The sequence below is a fragment of the Gopherus evgoodei genome, chromosome 7, assembly GCF_007399415.2.
Source record: "Gopherus evgoodei ecotype Sinaloan lineage chromosome 7, rGopEvg1_v1.p, whole genome shotgun sequence".
NCBI lineage: Eukaryota > Metazoa > Chordata > Testudines > Testudinidae > Gopherus > Gopherus evgoodei.
Window position 1 is genome coordinate 59,325,653 of NC_044328.1, and position 17,615 is coordinate 59,343,267.

The 17,615-nt window shown below is 40.1% G+C and overlaps 1 protein-coding gene across 2 annotated transcripts; it reads right to left on the reverse strand.

Moving 5' to 3' along the window:
• Positions 1-1,088: 1,088 nt before the first annotated feature.
• On the reverse strand, positions 1,089-17,072 carry LOC115655438 (pulmonary surfactant-associated protein D-like). Of its 2 annotated transcripts, none has more exons than XM_030570884.1 (8): positions 16,995-17,072; positions 15,601-15,813; positions 13,491-13,607; positions 12,480-12,587; positions 11,931-12,047; positions 10,375-10,491; positions 8,559-8,642; positions 1,089-2,075 (listed from the first exon to the last, which is right to left on the reverse strand). In XM_030570884.1, the coding sequence occupies exons 2-8, from the start codon at positions 15,800-15,802 to the stop codon at positions 1,699-1,701; spliced, it is 1,122 nt and encodes a 373-aa protein (XP_030426744.1). In that variant the 5' UTR covers positions 15,803-15,813; positions 16,995-17,072; the 3' UTR covers positions 1,089-1,698. The 2 variants fall into 2 exon arrangements, with proteins under 2 accessions (XP_030426744.1, XP_030426743.1); XM_030570883.1 differs by having other exon boundaries at positions 15,601-15,817; positions 16,995-17,070.
• Positions 17,073-17,615: the final 543 nt, after the last annotated feature.

Sequence of the window (17,615 nt, forward strand, 5' to 3'; positions counted from 1 at the left end):
TTACAGTGAAGGTGGAAGGATATATCTTAGACAGTGTACTCTAAGTTAGGGGTTGGCAACCTTTCAGAAATGGTGTGCCGAGTCTTCATTTATTTACTCTGATTTAAGGTTTCACGTGCCAGTAATACATTTTAACGTTTTTAGGTCTCTTTCTATAAGTCTATAATATATAATTAAACTATTGTTGTATGTAAAGTAAATCAGGTTTATAAAATGTTTAAGAAGCTTCATTTAAAATTAAATTAAAATGCAGAGCACCCGTGCCATAGGTTGCCTACCCCTGCTTTAAGTAATCATCAAATGCAGCTCCCTATCCGACAAGTTACTGATGTGGTACAGGTACATGCTTAGCCTAAAAGCTCAGGATAGACTATATGCTCTATATAACTGTTCATCTCTTTCTTTTAATTTGAAATGTTTAGATTTAAAAAAAAATCTTTCTACTAAGTATAATTGTGACAAATGCAGCTTCATCTGTCAAGAATTTCTATTTTATATAGAGGGAACTATAGGGAAACATAGATGTTATCTCTAAGTTTAGGACTCCATGAGATACTGACTCTGACTTCAGACTAACCACATTAGCCAGAAAAAAGACATTCATGGAGTCTTAATTTGGCCTGAGACGTCATGAGCTATTTATACCTATTAAGTCAGCTGAATTCTAGGTGCATCTTTTTCTATAGCAACATAAATTTGAGAAGCATGGTCCTCTTCAAATGTGCAAAAGCAGAATTTGATGTACAGTTGGGTGTTGGGGCAGCAGAAGGCAATCCAGTCTGTCTATACTGGGAAAAGGAAGAGTCTTATGAAAATATGAAAGGGAGTTTCTCAGACAGGACAGAGCTTATTGGGGCTCAATTACTACAGTAATGGGTTCATTTAAGCACCTTTCTCCTTTCATATCATTAATTTTGTTTTGAGAAGAATATCTTTGTTTCTGATGAAATGGATTTTAATGAAGATCATTGTGATCTGAGACTGTTTGGGGAAATTCATCAGTCTGTCACCTAATTCCATGTAAACCTTTCACACCTGAAAATACAGTGCTTATAATAGTTCACCGGCAAAAAAATCAGGCAACGAACAACAGTAAAAAAATGCGGTGGCTTATATTCCTCTCAGGTCACTATACATTTCAACAAACAGATCCGTGTTTTAACACAAATATATTCTGAAATAATTCCAAGTAGAGAAGCACAGAATACTTCTTAAAGTCAAATGTAAGCTCTTTGGGGGTATGTCTTCCTTGTGTTTGTACAGCTCCTTGCACAATTGAACTCTAACCTAGAATGGAGTGTCTCTGGAGTACAGCAATAGAAAAATAAATAATAAATGTTAACCAAGCAAGAGAATGCACTGCCAAGCATGTTCGTTAGCCATACAGGTGACCTCTTGTGGCCAATCAGAACAATGTCAAATCTGTCTTGTATTTCCTAGGAGACTAATCCATCAATGTATCCTTCTGCATGGGGTTGCATCTACTTATTTGGATATCAGACTCAGTACATGAAGGAAAACTACTTTCTGTTGAACTAACATTGTTTAGCACAACAAGCAGAATCTGGTGATTTTGTTTTAAACTTTGATATCCTATATTCCTGCAAAGCCACTTTAAAAATGATAAATATTTGATTCTAACATACTACATCATGTGTCACTGCCATCGAGTGAAGCAAAGGCAATATGACAGGTAGTTTAAAATTCACACACTATTAGCCGTTTGTCTCCACAGGATTTGTCATTCCACTTTCCGCTTGAATAGACTTCTACACAGTCCTCAATACCTTTGTCATTATTTGGTTCCCCTGTTTGCCAGTTGGAATACACAATGTTTTCTCCATTTAGATACTTGAAACGACCCTCTGTCTGAATATCATTTATCCCAAGAAACACTGATTTGTTGTACAAAACAACTATCTGCTGGATAGCAGCATTCTCGGCGGCATTCCGAGGAGAAGCAAGCTGGCCTCCAGCTTGGGAACACCTTTGTTTCAGACTGTCAAAGTTGCCTTCATAGCCACTGGTCATGAATATCTTTTCACCAACAATTCTGCCATTCGGGAACATTATAACTAGAAAACAAAGAGATATCTCCACATTAGACCTCTAGCTAAGTATGATTTTGTGAAGTCAACAGATTTATGGAGCCAGGTTGCAGAAATCAGGTAAAGTCAATTCGGTGGAGTTATATCACTTAGCAGCAGCAGAACCATACTAAAGTATGGTGATCCTTATTGCTACATGCTAAATTACGGACTAAACCCCCTTTCATCCCAACCCCAATCCCACAGATTTTGTCCCTAAGGGCCCGATCCTAGAACCAGTGAAATATTCAAAGAGAGGCATTTTCTGTGAGAGGCTGAAGATTTTGGAATTCACTCCTCACCTCTTGGCTTGAATTAGCTTCTATCTGTTCTGATCTTTAGAGCTTGCTGCAAATCCCAATCTCTTTTTCCAGCACAGCTCACTGTGTATTATAACCAGAAGACTTCCACCCACTCATCTCTCCCTGACATTCTCCCACTTAGTATCTGATTAACATCTGAATATTTCAGCATCTTACCCTGATGTCTTTATGTTTCCAACATTGGAAATACTAAAATGTGACAATGAAAAATTATTCTCACAGTATTTCCAGACAGGACCAAAATTTGACCTGGTTTACCAGCACCAGCATGGCTCAAAGCCTGCTCTGGTGAGATTTCCAATCCAGCTTTTGCAGACTTGAGATGTTTGGCTACACATTCAGGTTTTAAGTGTTTATCCAAATTGAACTCTGAACCTTTGGAGGTTTCCCCATCACTATCCTGGGATGTGTTTATTACAAGATATATTAAGAGCATCTGTTAAATACGCTGGCTATATTTTTAACTAGTCACATCTAGCTAGGAGCTCATCCTACATTAAAAGACCATACAAAAAAGTAAGTCAGCATGATAAGTGCAGTTCTTAGAGTCAATGCATACAAATTGTGGAGCATATTGCTGTCTCAGTAGCTCTTCAGAAGACAGGAAGAAAGCATTGAAAACTTTTAAAGCCTGTAATTTAGCATCTTCTTGCAGAGCTGAAAGTACATAGACATCTGGGCCAGCGGTGCTTTGTGAGGGTTTGTATGCACTTGAAGATGCACAGTCTTAGGCATCAGTCTAAATCAAGCCTAAGGCACCAGTCTAAATCAAGCCTAAGGCACATATTAGAACATCAGACTGCTATAATTTGCCTTGGAAAGTGTTCTGACTTTCAGCTTTCATTTATTAAATGTAACATCTTGATTGCTCTTGCTGCTAGAATGGCATTATCACAAATTAATATCACTTCAGGACAGTACCACATGATGCCAAACTCCCCTTCCACCATGACAACCCACAAACTTTGCATTCATTGGCGAAAGGACTGAAAATGCACAGGTAACAAAGAAGTCCTAATGCCATAATGCATTGATTTAATTTTCCAGACAAATGTTATCTCACAGCTCTTTTAATAATCTCCCCACACCCCTGTCAATCCCAGAGGACAGCTTTTTTGTTTATTTCTCAAATATTTTTTGCTGGGTAGGCCAGATGTTAGTACAGACGTTATCTTGTGGACACCGATTCTCCCATTTGTAATGGCTCACACCTCCTCCCTGCCATTATCAGTCACATGGGCCTCCTCTGCTCCTATGTGACTGCATAAAATCCCTGCATCAGCAACAGCAATTGTTAACATTAGGCAAGTGTTTTATGCCTATTTTACTGTTCTGAATGTGATTTAGCAGCTGGAAATAAAAGGGAGGAGCCAGCACCATGTGACGAGTCAACTCTCTACAAACCAGCAGCAGCTGCTGCATGGATATCTGTTTCAGAAATGGAGATTACCTACCTGTAGCTGGACGTTCTTCACGAGGTGCAGTCCCTATCTGTATTCCACACATGGGTACGCATGTGCACCTTGAATCTGAGACTGGAAAAATCTTTCAAGAAGTGTCCTGGAATTCATTGTATTCCATTGTGCCCTGGAATTCATTGTATTCAGTAACAAGGGTTTAAGCGGAGGTGTGGACTGATTGCTTCTCTGCTTTCTCCTCTACTGAGAATCCAGTCATGATCCAAAGGAGAGGGGAAAGAGGGCAGGTAGTGGAACACACTGATCATTTGGTCAGTCATTCAAGGGTGGCCTGATAAGTACTGAGAGTACAAGATTGAGGTACCATAGTGGTGTCAGATTCACTACCTCAGAGGGTCCTAGTGAGACTCTTCAGGAATCTAGTTGTTATTGGGTGAGTAAAAACAAAGTAGCTCTCTCTCCAAGGGTGGAAGATATTTACTGCTGCTAGGTGGGCTCGCAGATAGCTAATGGAAAAAATCCGATGTCTTGAGAGTGAGGAGGTAGTTAAAAAAGCAGGAACACCTACTGTCTCTGGCCACAACTAGTTTTGTTGTGCCAAGGTAGAGAAATGCATCCATTTAGCTAGAGAACATTTTTGATGGAGTCTTATCAATTGTGATTAAGAACAGTTTGAAAAGCCTCCAAAGAACAATGCTTTAGGTCCGGCACCTATACAAATACCAGGCCATGAGGTGAAGGGAGGCCAAGCTGGGATGGCTGATCCCATCATTCTCCTGAGTTAGCAGATCTTGGAAGGGCTGAATGCTAATGAAAGTATGGACTGACATTTGTTGGAGGTCCAGAAACCAGAATTGCCTGGGCCAGTTGGGTGCCAGCAGGTGCCGATCTTGCAGCTTATTAGTCAGAGCTCAAGTTGGTACAGACAGATCCTTGCTTATGCATGTCTTATCCTTTTGGTCAGCAGGTTTAGATGGGCCTAAGTCTTTAGGACCTGAGTACAAGGACTAACCTGATTTAGAAGGAGTCAGGGTAGGGATTTCTTCCTGTGGGACAAGATCTGGAAGGAGATCTGGTCCAGTGTTAGTGAGAGTGCCCCTTATTCTCATGAAAGGCCCTAGATAATGGGGCCCTAGATTCTGGAGCTCATGATTAGAGAGGAACTGCTCGTGGACTGAGACCAACGTACTAGGGGGGTGGGCATCTCTCTGACTAGGATCTCATGACTTTCTCCATGAGGCACTTCCTCAGTAAAAACTCTCATCTATCTCAAGTTCAGGGAGGGAAGGAGCTGTGGATACTGCACTTGGTGGTGATGAGTCTCCCTAAGGTAGTATGAGCTGCCAATGTGATGCAGCCTTGAAAAAGGCTAATGCAGTTCTAGGATGCATCAGGCAAGGTATTTCCAGTAGGGACAGGCAAGTATTAGTACCCTTATACAAGGCATTGGTGAAACCTCATCTGGTATCCCATGATTAAGAAAGATGAATTCATACTGGGAAAGGTGCAAAGACAGGTTAGTTGGACGATCAGATGAATGGAAAACCTTCCTTAGGAGAGGAGAATCAATGAGTTTGGCTTGTTTAGCCAGACCAAACAATGGCTGAGGGGACATATAATGGTGCTCTATAAATACATCAGAGGGATAAATACCAGGGAATGAGAGGAGTTATTTAAGATAAGCGCCAATGTGGACACAAGAACAAATGGATATAAACTGGCCATCAACAAGGTAAGGCTTGAAATTAGACAAAGGTTTCTAAGCATCAGAGAAGAGAAGTTCTGGAACAGCCTTCCAAGGGGATCAGTGGAGCCGAAAAAACTAACTGATTCAAAACTGAGCTTGAAAAGTTTATGGAGGGGATGGTATGCTGAGACTGCCTATAATGGCATATAGCCGATCTGCGACTGCTAGCAGAAAATATCTCCAACGGACGGTGATGGAACACTAGAAGGGGAAGGTTCTGAGTAGCTACAGAGAATTCCTTCCAAGGTGTCTGGCTCAGTGGATCTAACTGATTGCCATATTTGAGATTGGAAAGGAATTTTCCCCCGAGTCAGATTGGCAGAGACCCTGGGGTTTTTCCTCTTCCTCTGCAGCCTAGGGCACAGATCACTTATAGGTTTAAACTAGAGTAAGTAGTGGATTCTCTGTAACTTGAAGTCTTTAAATCATGATTTGAGGACTTCAGTAACTCAGCCAGATGTTAGAGGTCTATTTCACGAATGGGTGAGTTTCCGTGGCCTGCAACGTGCAGGAGGTCAGACTAGATGATCCTGATGATCCCTTCTGGCCTTAAAGTCTATGAGTAGCATCCTACCAAATTCACAGTCACGAAAAATGCAGCACAGACTGTGAAATCTCCGCTCCATGAAATCTGGTGTTTTCTGTGCTTTTACCATATACTATACTTCTACCATATACTATAGACATTTCACATGGAAGACCAGCATTTCTCAAATTGGGGATTCTAACCCAAAATGGAGTTGTGGGGTATGCGTGACAAGGTTAATGTCGGGGGGGGGGGGGGCTGTGGGATTGCCACTCTTACTTCTACGCTGCCTTCAGAGCTGGGTGGTTAGAGAGTGGTGGCTGGTGGCCGGGCGCCCAGCTCTGAAGGCAGCGCCCTGCCAGCAGCAGCACAGAAATAAGGATGGCAATACCATATCACGTCACCCTTGCTTCTGTGCTGCTGCCTGCAGAGCTGGGTGGTTGGAGAATGACCGTTGCTGACTGGGTACCCAGCTCTGCAGGCAGCAGCGCAGAAGAGTGGCAATACCATACACTGCCATTCTTATTTCTGGGCTGCTGCTGCTGTTGGTGACTCTGCCTTCAGAGATGGGCTCCCAGCCAGCAGCTGCTGCTCTCCAGCTGCCCAGTTCTGAAGACAGTGCTACCACCTGGAGCAGCGCAGAAGTAAGGGTAGCAGTACTGCACCCCCCCGCTACAATAACCTTGTGACCCCTCCCACAACTCCTTTTTGGGTCAGGACCCCAACAATTACAACACCTTGAAATTTTAGATTTAAATACCTGAAATCATGAAATCTATGATTTTTTAAAAGCTATGACTGTGAAATTGACCAAAATGGACCATGAATTTTGTAGGGCCCTATCTATGAGTCAAGGCAGCACTGGTGCTCATCAAGAAGGAGAACACACAGGATACAAACTTGTTGAACTCCAGAACTCTAGGCACGGCCCTTCTCCCAAGGGGGAGAAACAGGAAGGGTCCCCAAGACAGGGAAAACTAATCTACACTAACTTTAAAGAGACTACTAAAAATGCCAGACTAACAACTATGTACAATTATATTTACAGACTGTGCAAAGATATCATCAGACACAGAGGACTCCAACTTTGGCCATGCAGTGGTGAGAAAGAACTGGAGAGGCAAGTCAGTCTGAATTGTTCCTTACAGTCTTAGTATGGAGCCCGAGGATCTCCAGAGCACAGACACAGTTCAACAGGCATTTCTGACAAGATTTTCAGGTCTCAGGCACATGATGCACATCTGAGGTGTGAACTACACATAGTTCAACATTCAAAGAAAAATTGCTGGTTTAAAGGGTCTCAGGCTAGCCAAACACACACTGGTGGATACAATTAGCAAACACATGATTTGCATAGGATTCTAGTTTTTGGAGTTAATTACTAGAGCTGGACAGAGAAAGGTTTCCCAGAGGGTTTCATTATTTTAAATGTTGGCTTCACTCTGATTCAGAACAAAACCTCAACATTTCCAAATTCTCCCCAAAAGGGAATGGAGTCTAGGCTCAGGAGGTAGTCATCCTGGCAGGCTGCCCCTGAGCTGTGGAGGCAGGAAGCCCTACACTCCACAGCTCCAGGGCAGCCAACCATGGGAATCCAAGCTGCCAAGGTGCCATGAGCTTGGCAGTCAGGACTCCAAGGGCTTCCAAGCTCCCGACTCCCTGAGACTCCACCATAGGGGTTGCTGAGGAGCCAGGTGGGTGAGCTGGCAGGAAACTGGGCAGGTTTGGTTCTATCAGAACTTCACTGAAAAGTAAAAAGTTTCTGATTTCAATGAATGAGCAAAGTCCAATAAAAGAAGGTTTCACTGGAATATTACTGACCAACTCTATTAATTACCTTGGCAGTAGGCCTGGCCTATATACAAAGATGCGCCAGTTTAACTAAAGGTGTACTTTTAAACCAGTTTAGTTAAATGAGCACAAAGCCCTGTGTAGACACTCTTCATTTGATTTAAAGCTGGCTTAGTCAGCTCTATTTGATTCCTTGAGGATTTAAGCTTAAATTGATATAATCCAGTATATAATCAATTTGAGAGTGTTCACACAGGGGTTTTCACCAGTTTAACTAAGTCAAATCCAGTTTAATTAAAGTGGCACAACTTTTATGCAAAGAACAGCCCTTTTCCATGTAGGGCCTGATCTTGTGAGGAGACCAGTTCTTACTGAGATATGCTCAGTGTCTGTAACTGGATTCAGTGAGATCTGATGGTACTTGGGATCACTCCAGAGAATTCATCTCTCATTGGATTGGGCCTTTGTATTGTCTTTGAGGCAGAGAATGTGCTCTGCTCTATATTTTATAAAGCATCACATAAGTCTGAGGCATTGTATAATTCATTAATAATGAAAATGAACAAAACTACTGTTTAATGCATCAGACTACAAACCAGAAGGCTTAAAAGAGATCAGAGCTAAAATTGTGTTGAAAGGCACCATCCTACTACAGCATCATCTTACCTTGTTTGTACTTGGAGAAGCTGCTTTGCAGAGCTCTCAGCTGCCCTTCCAAAGTACTTACTTGTCTTTTAAGGAGATTGATCTCTGAATCAAGAAAGTTCCATTAATCTTAATGTTAAAATAAATAAACAATACAGACAAATAACAGCAGCCTGTAGTTTCTATTCTAGATGTCTTGGTTATGATCTTAACTGCTATATGTCCAGGTCATAGATTTAAACCTGGATTGCCTAGCTTTTTTCTATGATAAGAATTACACAGGATGTGTGGATGTTTCTATCCATAACCTGAAAGAAAGATTGCATCAGTTCTACTTACTCCTTCTCTTTAAGGAGAAGCCTGGATGAAACATCATTACACTATCCACACATATAGTGCTTGGGGACCTAAGTCTGTAGATATATCACTTTCAGAGGGCAGTAAATGGATCTAACTTATGCAACTTCAGTTACGTGAATAATGTAACTGAGGTCGATGTAGTTAGATCCACTTACCGTGGCGGCTACACTGCATTGTGTCGATGGGAGAGTGTCTCCCGTCGACTTTCCTCACGCTTCTCAGGGAAGTGAAGTACAAAAATTGATGGGAGAGTGCTCTCCTATCGATTTAGCATGTCTTCACCAGACCCGCTAAATTGACACTCAGTGCATCGATTCTTGCAGCAGTACCGATCTGCTGGTAAGTGTAGACATGCCCTGAATGTCCAAACTGGTCTTTGTGGGTTACATAATGCTAAAAATGCTTTTCCCACTGCTATTATATCACTGAGATGTGTCATTTTACATTCTGTAAACAATTAGGTGGAGTTGGAGGAGGGTGTTTTGAAGTTGTAGATGGGTGGGGTGAGGGGCACTTCTAAATGGCACCCTAGGGCCAAATTGTTACAAGCTTGGACATGCTGGTTTTACTTCATGTACATATGAGGTATTATCTAGATTTCAATCTATTTATCTAGATAATATACATACACACATGCAAACACTCTGTAACAGACAATCTGCATCCCAGGATAGTGCAATATTTTGATTCTTTCATTATTCTCAGTATGATCTCATTTTAGCAAGCTACCAAAAGTGATAACCAACATCCGCCCTTGGGTTAATGTCTGTGTTAGAGGGGTAGAAAATAATGGATAGTTAGGCTCTAGGAAAGTGTTTTATCATCTGTTCTAAAATTAGAAGCTCCTTGCCCCTCCCCCTTCAATCTAGGGATTAAAATATTCTACAGTGAGCTATATCCACAAATATACTGGAGTTCTCATGAGAACTTCAGGGCATTTTTCCTCAGTCAGAAAAGAGCCAGAAAGGAAGCAGTAATTTTTAAAATTATTTTTGAAAGTATAAATTCATCATACATAGGAAGATTTTGTAATTACTAGAATGGGTTTACTGCTACATGATTTTTATAATTTGAACTCTTGGCTCCATTATGTTAGGAGTTTTCTAAATAGGAGTTTTGTCATCGGATTCAGTGGGACCAGGTTTCTATCCATGAAACAGATGGCTGCTATATAATTTCTAAAATACTACTGATTAATCTTATATTTCATAGTGATATTTTGATCTTTATGTTAGGGTAACATCTTGCATTTTGCAGGTGAACCAGTTTTACATAATGTAAATTATGCACATATAAATTGAATATACATTGGGAGAGAGAGAATCTCTCCTCAAACATATTTTCCCTAGCGGGGCTTACCTGAGCCCAGTTGTCGATGTGGGGCAGAAAGTGGTCCAAAATTCATTAGCACACACCAACAGAGAAAACCCTTAAATCCCTTCCCCAGCAAACAAACAAACCCCATCGCTTTACTTACCTGACAGTCCACTGTCTCCCTTTGTTCCTTTTTCACCTACTGAACCTTTATCACCCTTTAGCCCAGGAGAGCCAATTTGCCCTTTGGGGCCCTGTAAACCTGAGTTTCCTTGTAACCCTGTTGTTAGAGCAAGTGAAACAGATACAAAAACAACAAGTTAATCTGCAGGTACTTTTCTAATTTCATATATAAAATAATGGGCATTTACACTCTGTCCTTCCTCTAAAAATCTCTTAATATTTTACCAAAAAACAATCAATTTAGCCTTGATGCTGTCTTTGAACGAAGTGTAGTATGCCCATTTTGCAGATGAAGTAACTGAAACCCAGAGAGGTCAACCTTATTGGCCAAGGTCACTTAGCAAAACAGTAGCAGGGCTAGGTATAGAACCCAGGTGTCCTGACACACAGTACACCGCTCTAATAAATGGATAATACGCTCTTACATATTTTTATTTGAACACGAGGCTGAGATCCAGGGATCCCTGCATTCTAATAAAAGCTCTAATGGAAACTTGCTGCTAATCTTGGACAAATTATAACTTCCACAGGTTTTGCCCCAGTTTCTTCATTTGTAAAATATGGATAATCACACACCTTCAGAAGTGATTCATATTTGTAAAGCACTTTGAAAATGCAAAGCACTATATCACTATTTAGGATAATTATAGTAGTGACATATATGCTCTTTGCCATTTGCTTGACGATACTCTGCCTGAGCAACAACTGCACAGAGAAACGCGAAGAGTGCATCTAATAATGGTAGCTGTAACTCAACCATCTAATTCCCATGAAGTCTAAATGATGAATATCAGATTATTTAGGAATACTAGATTCTCTTACGAAAGATAAGGCAATTTTATTTATACATAAATAATTCTGACATCATGTAGCGATTGCAGGTAAATACAAATAGAAGTTCTAAGATTTAGCAAATCATGTACCGTGGAGTGATGAAACTAGTTTAGATAAGATATGTCCTCATTTGAACTTAAATTAAGGATTTGTTTACTGTCAAGAAAGTTAGTTTAACTTTCTAGGAATGCTTATTTTTGTACTCCTAACTACACTAAAGGCTTGTCTACACACGGAAATTGACCAATAAAGCTACAGTGCTATATATCTATTCCACTATTATTATGCCGGCCAATTTCCCTGTGTAGTTAAGCCCTAACTGGCAATGGTTACACATGGAAATACTGAAATTCTGGAAAAAAAGCAAGCTATTCACTCAGTAGTTTTCAATCGGTTAGAACTAAGAATTCCCATAAATTTCATTAGAGAGGCTGTATTTCCAAGAGTTGAATCCTGATTTCTAGGGCAAAGGGGATTTGGTTATGCTTCAGATAAGTGTACAGCCTTTGGCTTTGTATTTAACCAAATGGAATCTTGAACCCTTTCAACTTGTGTCCATCACTATCTCCTAAGTCTACGGGACAAGTTCTTGGCCAGTGTAAATGGAGGCAACAGAGCAGTGGCAATTTGCAGCAGCAGAGAAATTGTTAAATTGGAAGCAATCTTTGCAGTGCAGAATTCAAGCCTGTCTACATCACTTACCTCTGTCTCCTTTGTCTCCTTTTGCTCCCTTTTCACCTACTGAACCCTTGTCCCCTTTTGGCCCAGGGGAGCCTGCGATTCCTGGCTTGCCCTGCGAACCTGTAGTTCCTGGCAGGCCTAGGGAGTGATGAAGGGAATGAGATGTACAAGTTCAGCAATTTTATTATCAGGTGCTTTTTATTACAGTGAGTCTGCTGGTGGGAATCATACTGGGCTTTGCCGGTTACTTGATGATAGTGAATGCACAGGGAGACTTGAGGAGTGTGTGGATTTTGAAATCTAGCACCATCATATAACAGATTATAAATATCAGAGGGAAAATTCCTACTGCTTTTTGGTTCACAGTCATCAAACTATCCCATCACAGCTAGATGATTCAATTGCAACTTTATAATTCCCACACCGTATAGAAATTAGAGAAAGTTAAAGAAAATTGCACATGTCCAACTGCACAACAACCCACAACGATCTATTTCTGAATACTGTGCAGCACCATTAGATTGGAAACAATCACTGAAGTTTACAGTAAAGTCTAATGACACCACTTACCTCTCTCCCCTTTTACTCCTTTTTCACCTGGTGAACCCTTATCCCCTTTTGGCCCAGAAGGGCCAGCATTGCCTGGGTTACCCTTCAAACCTGGGACTCCTTGTAATCCTGATGAAACAAGGTGAAAGGGAAATACATGAAATGTTCATTTATATCATAACCCTATTAAAACTACTGTCCCTGCTTGGAAAGATCCATTCTTTTTTTTTAATAATGCCTGACTCGTTGTGTATGGGCAATACATTGAGATGAACAGATTGAGAGTTGCTGACCAGGAATATGACAACCTACAATCAGTAGTCAATTCGATAATTAAAATTAGATTGCTCTTTTTGGTGCAAAATCCTTGACACAATTTTTCCAGGGAAAGGGAGTTCTGTTTGAAATTAGAGAATTATGAACACAAAACTATGACCAGGTTCACTGAAAAGTTCAAAAAATTTCACATGTACCTAGATTAGTACTGAATGAACATGCCCTAGCCTCATTTATAATTTTGTCTGAAAATCACGTGAAATTTGTAATTTTGTTACAAAACTGGTTGAAATTCAAAGTAAAATATTTTTGGATGAGAAGGTACAAGGATTAAGGCTAGATAAATGCTTTGTTCAAACTCTTATGAAGCTAAGCCATTGGTTTTTACACAATTTTACTATTAGGCCCAAACTAAGCACTACATCCAAACTTTATGGCATAGGTTTCTCTCTACTATCAGGAGATTTTCTCTATCCCCTGGGTCAGTATGGGATTGCTCCAATACTGTATACATACATATATTTGGATATTTAACCTAAATTTACTTTTGTTCAGCTTTTATCCCAATGGTAGTAGTTATAAACCCATAGATCATGCATTTTAGGTACCCAAAGGTCCCCCATTAAGATTAATTTAGCTGGAGTAAACATGCTTACTTTCAGGTCTGCTTAATTCCAGTTCTTTTAAGCTTTTTTCAGATTGTTAGTGGCTAGTGATCACATTAACCTTCCCAATCAAAATAATCATAGCTCTTACCTCTATCTCCACTATCTCCTTTTGTGCCTTTTTCTCCTGGTGAGCCCTTCCCTCCTACTAGTCCAGCAGGGCCCATCTTTCCTGGTGGACCTTGTGACCCTTTTAATCCTTGTAATCCTAGTGTTGAGGCAAAAGAAAAATAATAGATTTAAAAAAGAAAAAAGTGAGTGAGCTGTAGGAGATTTGCAGGTGAATAGAATAAGGTTTGTTAAATTAGGGCCAAATTCTGCTTGCAATTTATCTGCAATTCATCAGGGTTTAAATCAGGTAAGAACCTGCTCCTTGTAATCTATAATAAAATATAAAGTCTGGTGAGTGTCTATGGTCATGATTAGATTGCAATTTTAGTATTAGTTCATTAACTGTCCACCTCTTCCAACGTTTCAAGATGGTTTAATGATTTATTTCAGATTAAAATAATTGTAGCAGCAAATGGAAGACATGTTGAAAAGGGTGCTCCTGGGGCAAGAGTCAAGATAGGTAACAGAAATCCATATTGTGTGAATCAAAGAAGAGAATATTCTCCTGTGTGTTTAAATAATCATGGCTCTAGATCTGAGCAAATATAGCTAGGAAGTATTGGTTTAATATTCTTGCACGTAACACCACCAAGCCATGTCCACTTTTATGTATGAAGTAATTAAATTTGTGTTTTTATTCACAAAAATGGTAGAGGACAGCAAAACCATTCCAAATACCACCATGAATATATATTTGTAAGAGCATTCACAATGGAAAGGCTCCTGTAACTATTTGAACAGCTCTTTTCATTATTCACACAATAGATTCAGTAAACAATTCAGAGTGTTCAAGGATAATTAGTGAACAAAAAGAGGGGAGGAAGGGTGATTTCTGTTTACAAAACTCAAGTCACTCATGCAGGGATGGAAAAGAAAACCAGAGGACTTACAGTTATAAACAAGCTATGCAAAATAATACCAAAGACTCAGAGACGAGTCTGCAAATAAATCTTCGCAAAATTGGTCAGGGAGCAATTGCAAAAAATGAGCTAATATACAAAAGTGATGAACTGTTTGTAGACAACGTACAAAAAGGAATAAGGACTAAATTGTTCAGATACATTATTCACAATGAATAATATGACAGGTTCTTTTAGGTACCTATTGTAAATTAATTAATTCCCTTTTTATAATTTGCAATCAAATAAAATATTATTGAATGAGAAAGTAATCCTTCAGTGTAAACCTCAATATGGGAAACCTTTGTTAGTCCTGTAGGCCAGTTTTTTTTTTCTAGCATTATTCTGGAATTTATATTAGGAATTAAGTAATCGTGCAAACTACAAAGTAATACCCTACAAGGTATCCTGATGGAACTCTTGCTAAACCGAATTGATCTGAGGTAAGGGGCAGGTAGAAAGGAAAGTGTTTTTATTGTAGCTAAGTTATTTTAAATATTCAGGGTAAATAAGACTACCTTGAAAAGAAATATCACAGTCAAATTCTCTGCTTTATTTTACTGTTGAACACTCACTCACCCAAAAGAGTATTTACTCATGTGAGTGGTCCCACTGAAGTGAAGCTAGCTCCAACTAAGTGTTTACATTCAGCATGCATATTTTCCCTTGTTTGACCCTCTGTGCTCCTCAAACTTCTGGATATTTTTGGGAAAGAAAATTTAGAAAATTTTCAGGGTTTTTTTTTGGAGCCAACAGAGAGCTAGTCTACATTGTTTGTTGTTTTAAAAAATTGGGGAAAATTGAATTTTAAAAATCTGTTTCTGAGCCATGTCTAGCATTAACAACTTTCAGTTACTACTAACCGAAGTCAGATATCAGACTGGTGATCCAGAGATTAAAGGTTCTGTAGCACTTCATCTACCCCAGAGGCATCCGGTCCTATATAGTAAGAGGTTTCATTTTGAATATGAACAATACTGTCAGCTCTATCCCAGCCTTCAGTAATTACCAGTAGGAACATAAAGACCTTCAGATTATACATACCATATGATTAGCTGCATCTTTTTGTACATGTTTTGCAGAGCTAAATGGTTTGTAGGAAGCATCTTTTAAAGGAGAAACGGTTGAAAAATAATACCAGACAGATGTGTGAATAGTAAGCATAACATTAGTAAGTAAATACTTCTATACCTTGACTTCCCTTTTCTCCTTTAGGGCCTTCCTTCCCATCTCTTCCATCTCTGCCTGGTAATCCGTTCTGAGCAGGTCCACATACAACTAATGCACATGCATTTGGATCCCATTTTTGAACATTCTGGCTTGGACTTGCTGTGGATGTTTTTAGCAGGGATATTCCCAGAGCAAAAGTGATCAGTGTTGAATGCAGCAGCATTGTTCAGGTGTCTAACTTGTTGAAAGAAAGCACAGAGTTACCCTAAAAGCATTTTGACTCCATCAAATCAGTTTATATTTCCTAGTGCAAACTGATTAAACAAAGTCCCATCATGCCATCCACTATTTAAGTGTTTGCAAACATTTGCAAACTTGGGCCCTGATCCTATTCCTTATCCCTATGTGGTTCCCCACTGCAGCCAATGGGGCTCCAGGTAGGTGCAGAGGTCCTCCTATGCAGAATATATCTGCTGAAGCAGGCCATAATTCTTAAGATTTAAGTGAGCAGAGCAACTGTTTTTCTAGACAGTGAACTGGGTTGAGCCCTTCTCAGGTGCACTGTGCATGCTGCGAAGTGGGCACCCAGGCTGGACAGGATTGCTGTCCTTGTAATTCAGGACACAACTGCAGTCCTGGTCACACAAATGTTGATGTGGGCGGGGGCTGCTTTGAAGGATTTAGGAAAGGGTCAGAGTCATGGCTCTTTCCCCCACATCAGCCAGCAGAAAGGGTCATAAGGAGCACGTGCTGCACCCTGTTCAAAGGTAGCTCAGTGACCATAGTTCCCCTGTGGTCTTGCATCAATTGGGCCTGCTAAAACGTAATAGCCCCAAGAATCTCCTGCTGAGCCACTACCCTTTAAACAGGCTGGGCCAATAAAGTGACAATTGGGCCTTTAACATTCGGGGATTGATGGTTAACATAGTACATTTCTCCCTTTTTGCTAAATACCCAGTTACAGAAAAATATCAGAAGAGATCAAAGGTTTGATTTGTTCAGAAAGGCACTGAACTAAAAGCCAGCTGATAAACTCAGTGTATTTTAGTAATTGGCAGCCAAGAAATTAAGAAACATACCAGAATTGGCTTCTATTGTACATACATTTCACCCAAGCATGAAAAGGGTTAGCTAAGCACTGACAGGTTTCTCTGAAATGGTTAAAATTAAACCTAGATGTACACCATCTGTTTAATAAGCAAGAGATGCATTACTCAGATTCATATAATACAGCACCACCCGCTATATTAAAGTTCAACTTCATCGACAGTAAAGTATTCAGAAAGTCACATAATATTCCATAAATAATATTTTAAAATAAACTCAAAATATAAATTTTGCTACATGCTGAATGCAACTTAATCATTAAAGGACAGAATTAAATCTAACAGCATTGATGATATCCAGTCACTTACTCTGTAATTTCTGGTGCTCTACAGAGGCATTACAGGAATGCTTTAATAAGAGTTCAACTCTCCATTTATATGGTATGCAATGAGTAACATGACATCCGGTTTCTCACCCATATCACATTCCAGGAAACAGAGTTTTAGTTTTGCTAAAGAACATTTCAACATTCTAGTTTATCTTGAAACATTGGTGATAGGGAAGGCCAGGTACAAGAAAGGGATTTCCCACAAATGCAAAACAAAGGGAAGCTGGAACTAATCTGGCCTAAGAGACTGCAGGACAGAATCCAAGCCCATACACTAATCTGACCTCTTGAATATTTGGCCATCTTGGAAAAAGTGTGTGCAGTTTATAGCTCAGCACAGTTTAAGCCTGTGCAAACTGCACATGCTGGGTAGGATCAAAAGGCCAAGGAAATTGACAGGCTGTGGATCAGGGTCATCTGAGGGATAACCTGGATCTCACTACATTTAGCAGTGTGACAGGGGGCCTCTGTTCACGGCAGGATGCCACCACCTCCTGACTGTTCTGGGGATTAGCTCTGTGCAGCCAATGTCCCTTGCATCTCTTTCTGCTCTGCGGTCCACCTCTTGCTCCAGGAACTGCAGCATCCTGTTCATGACTTG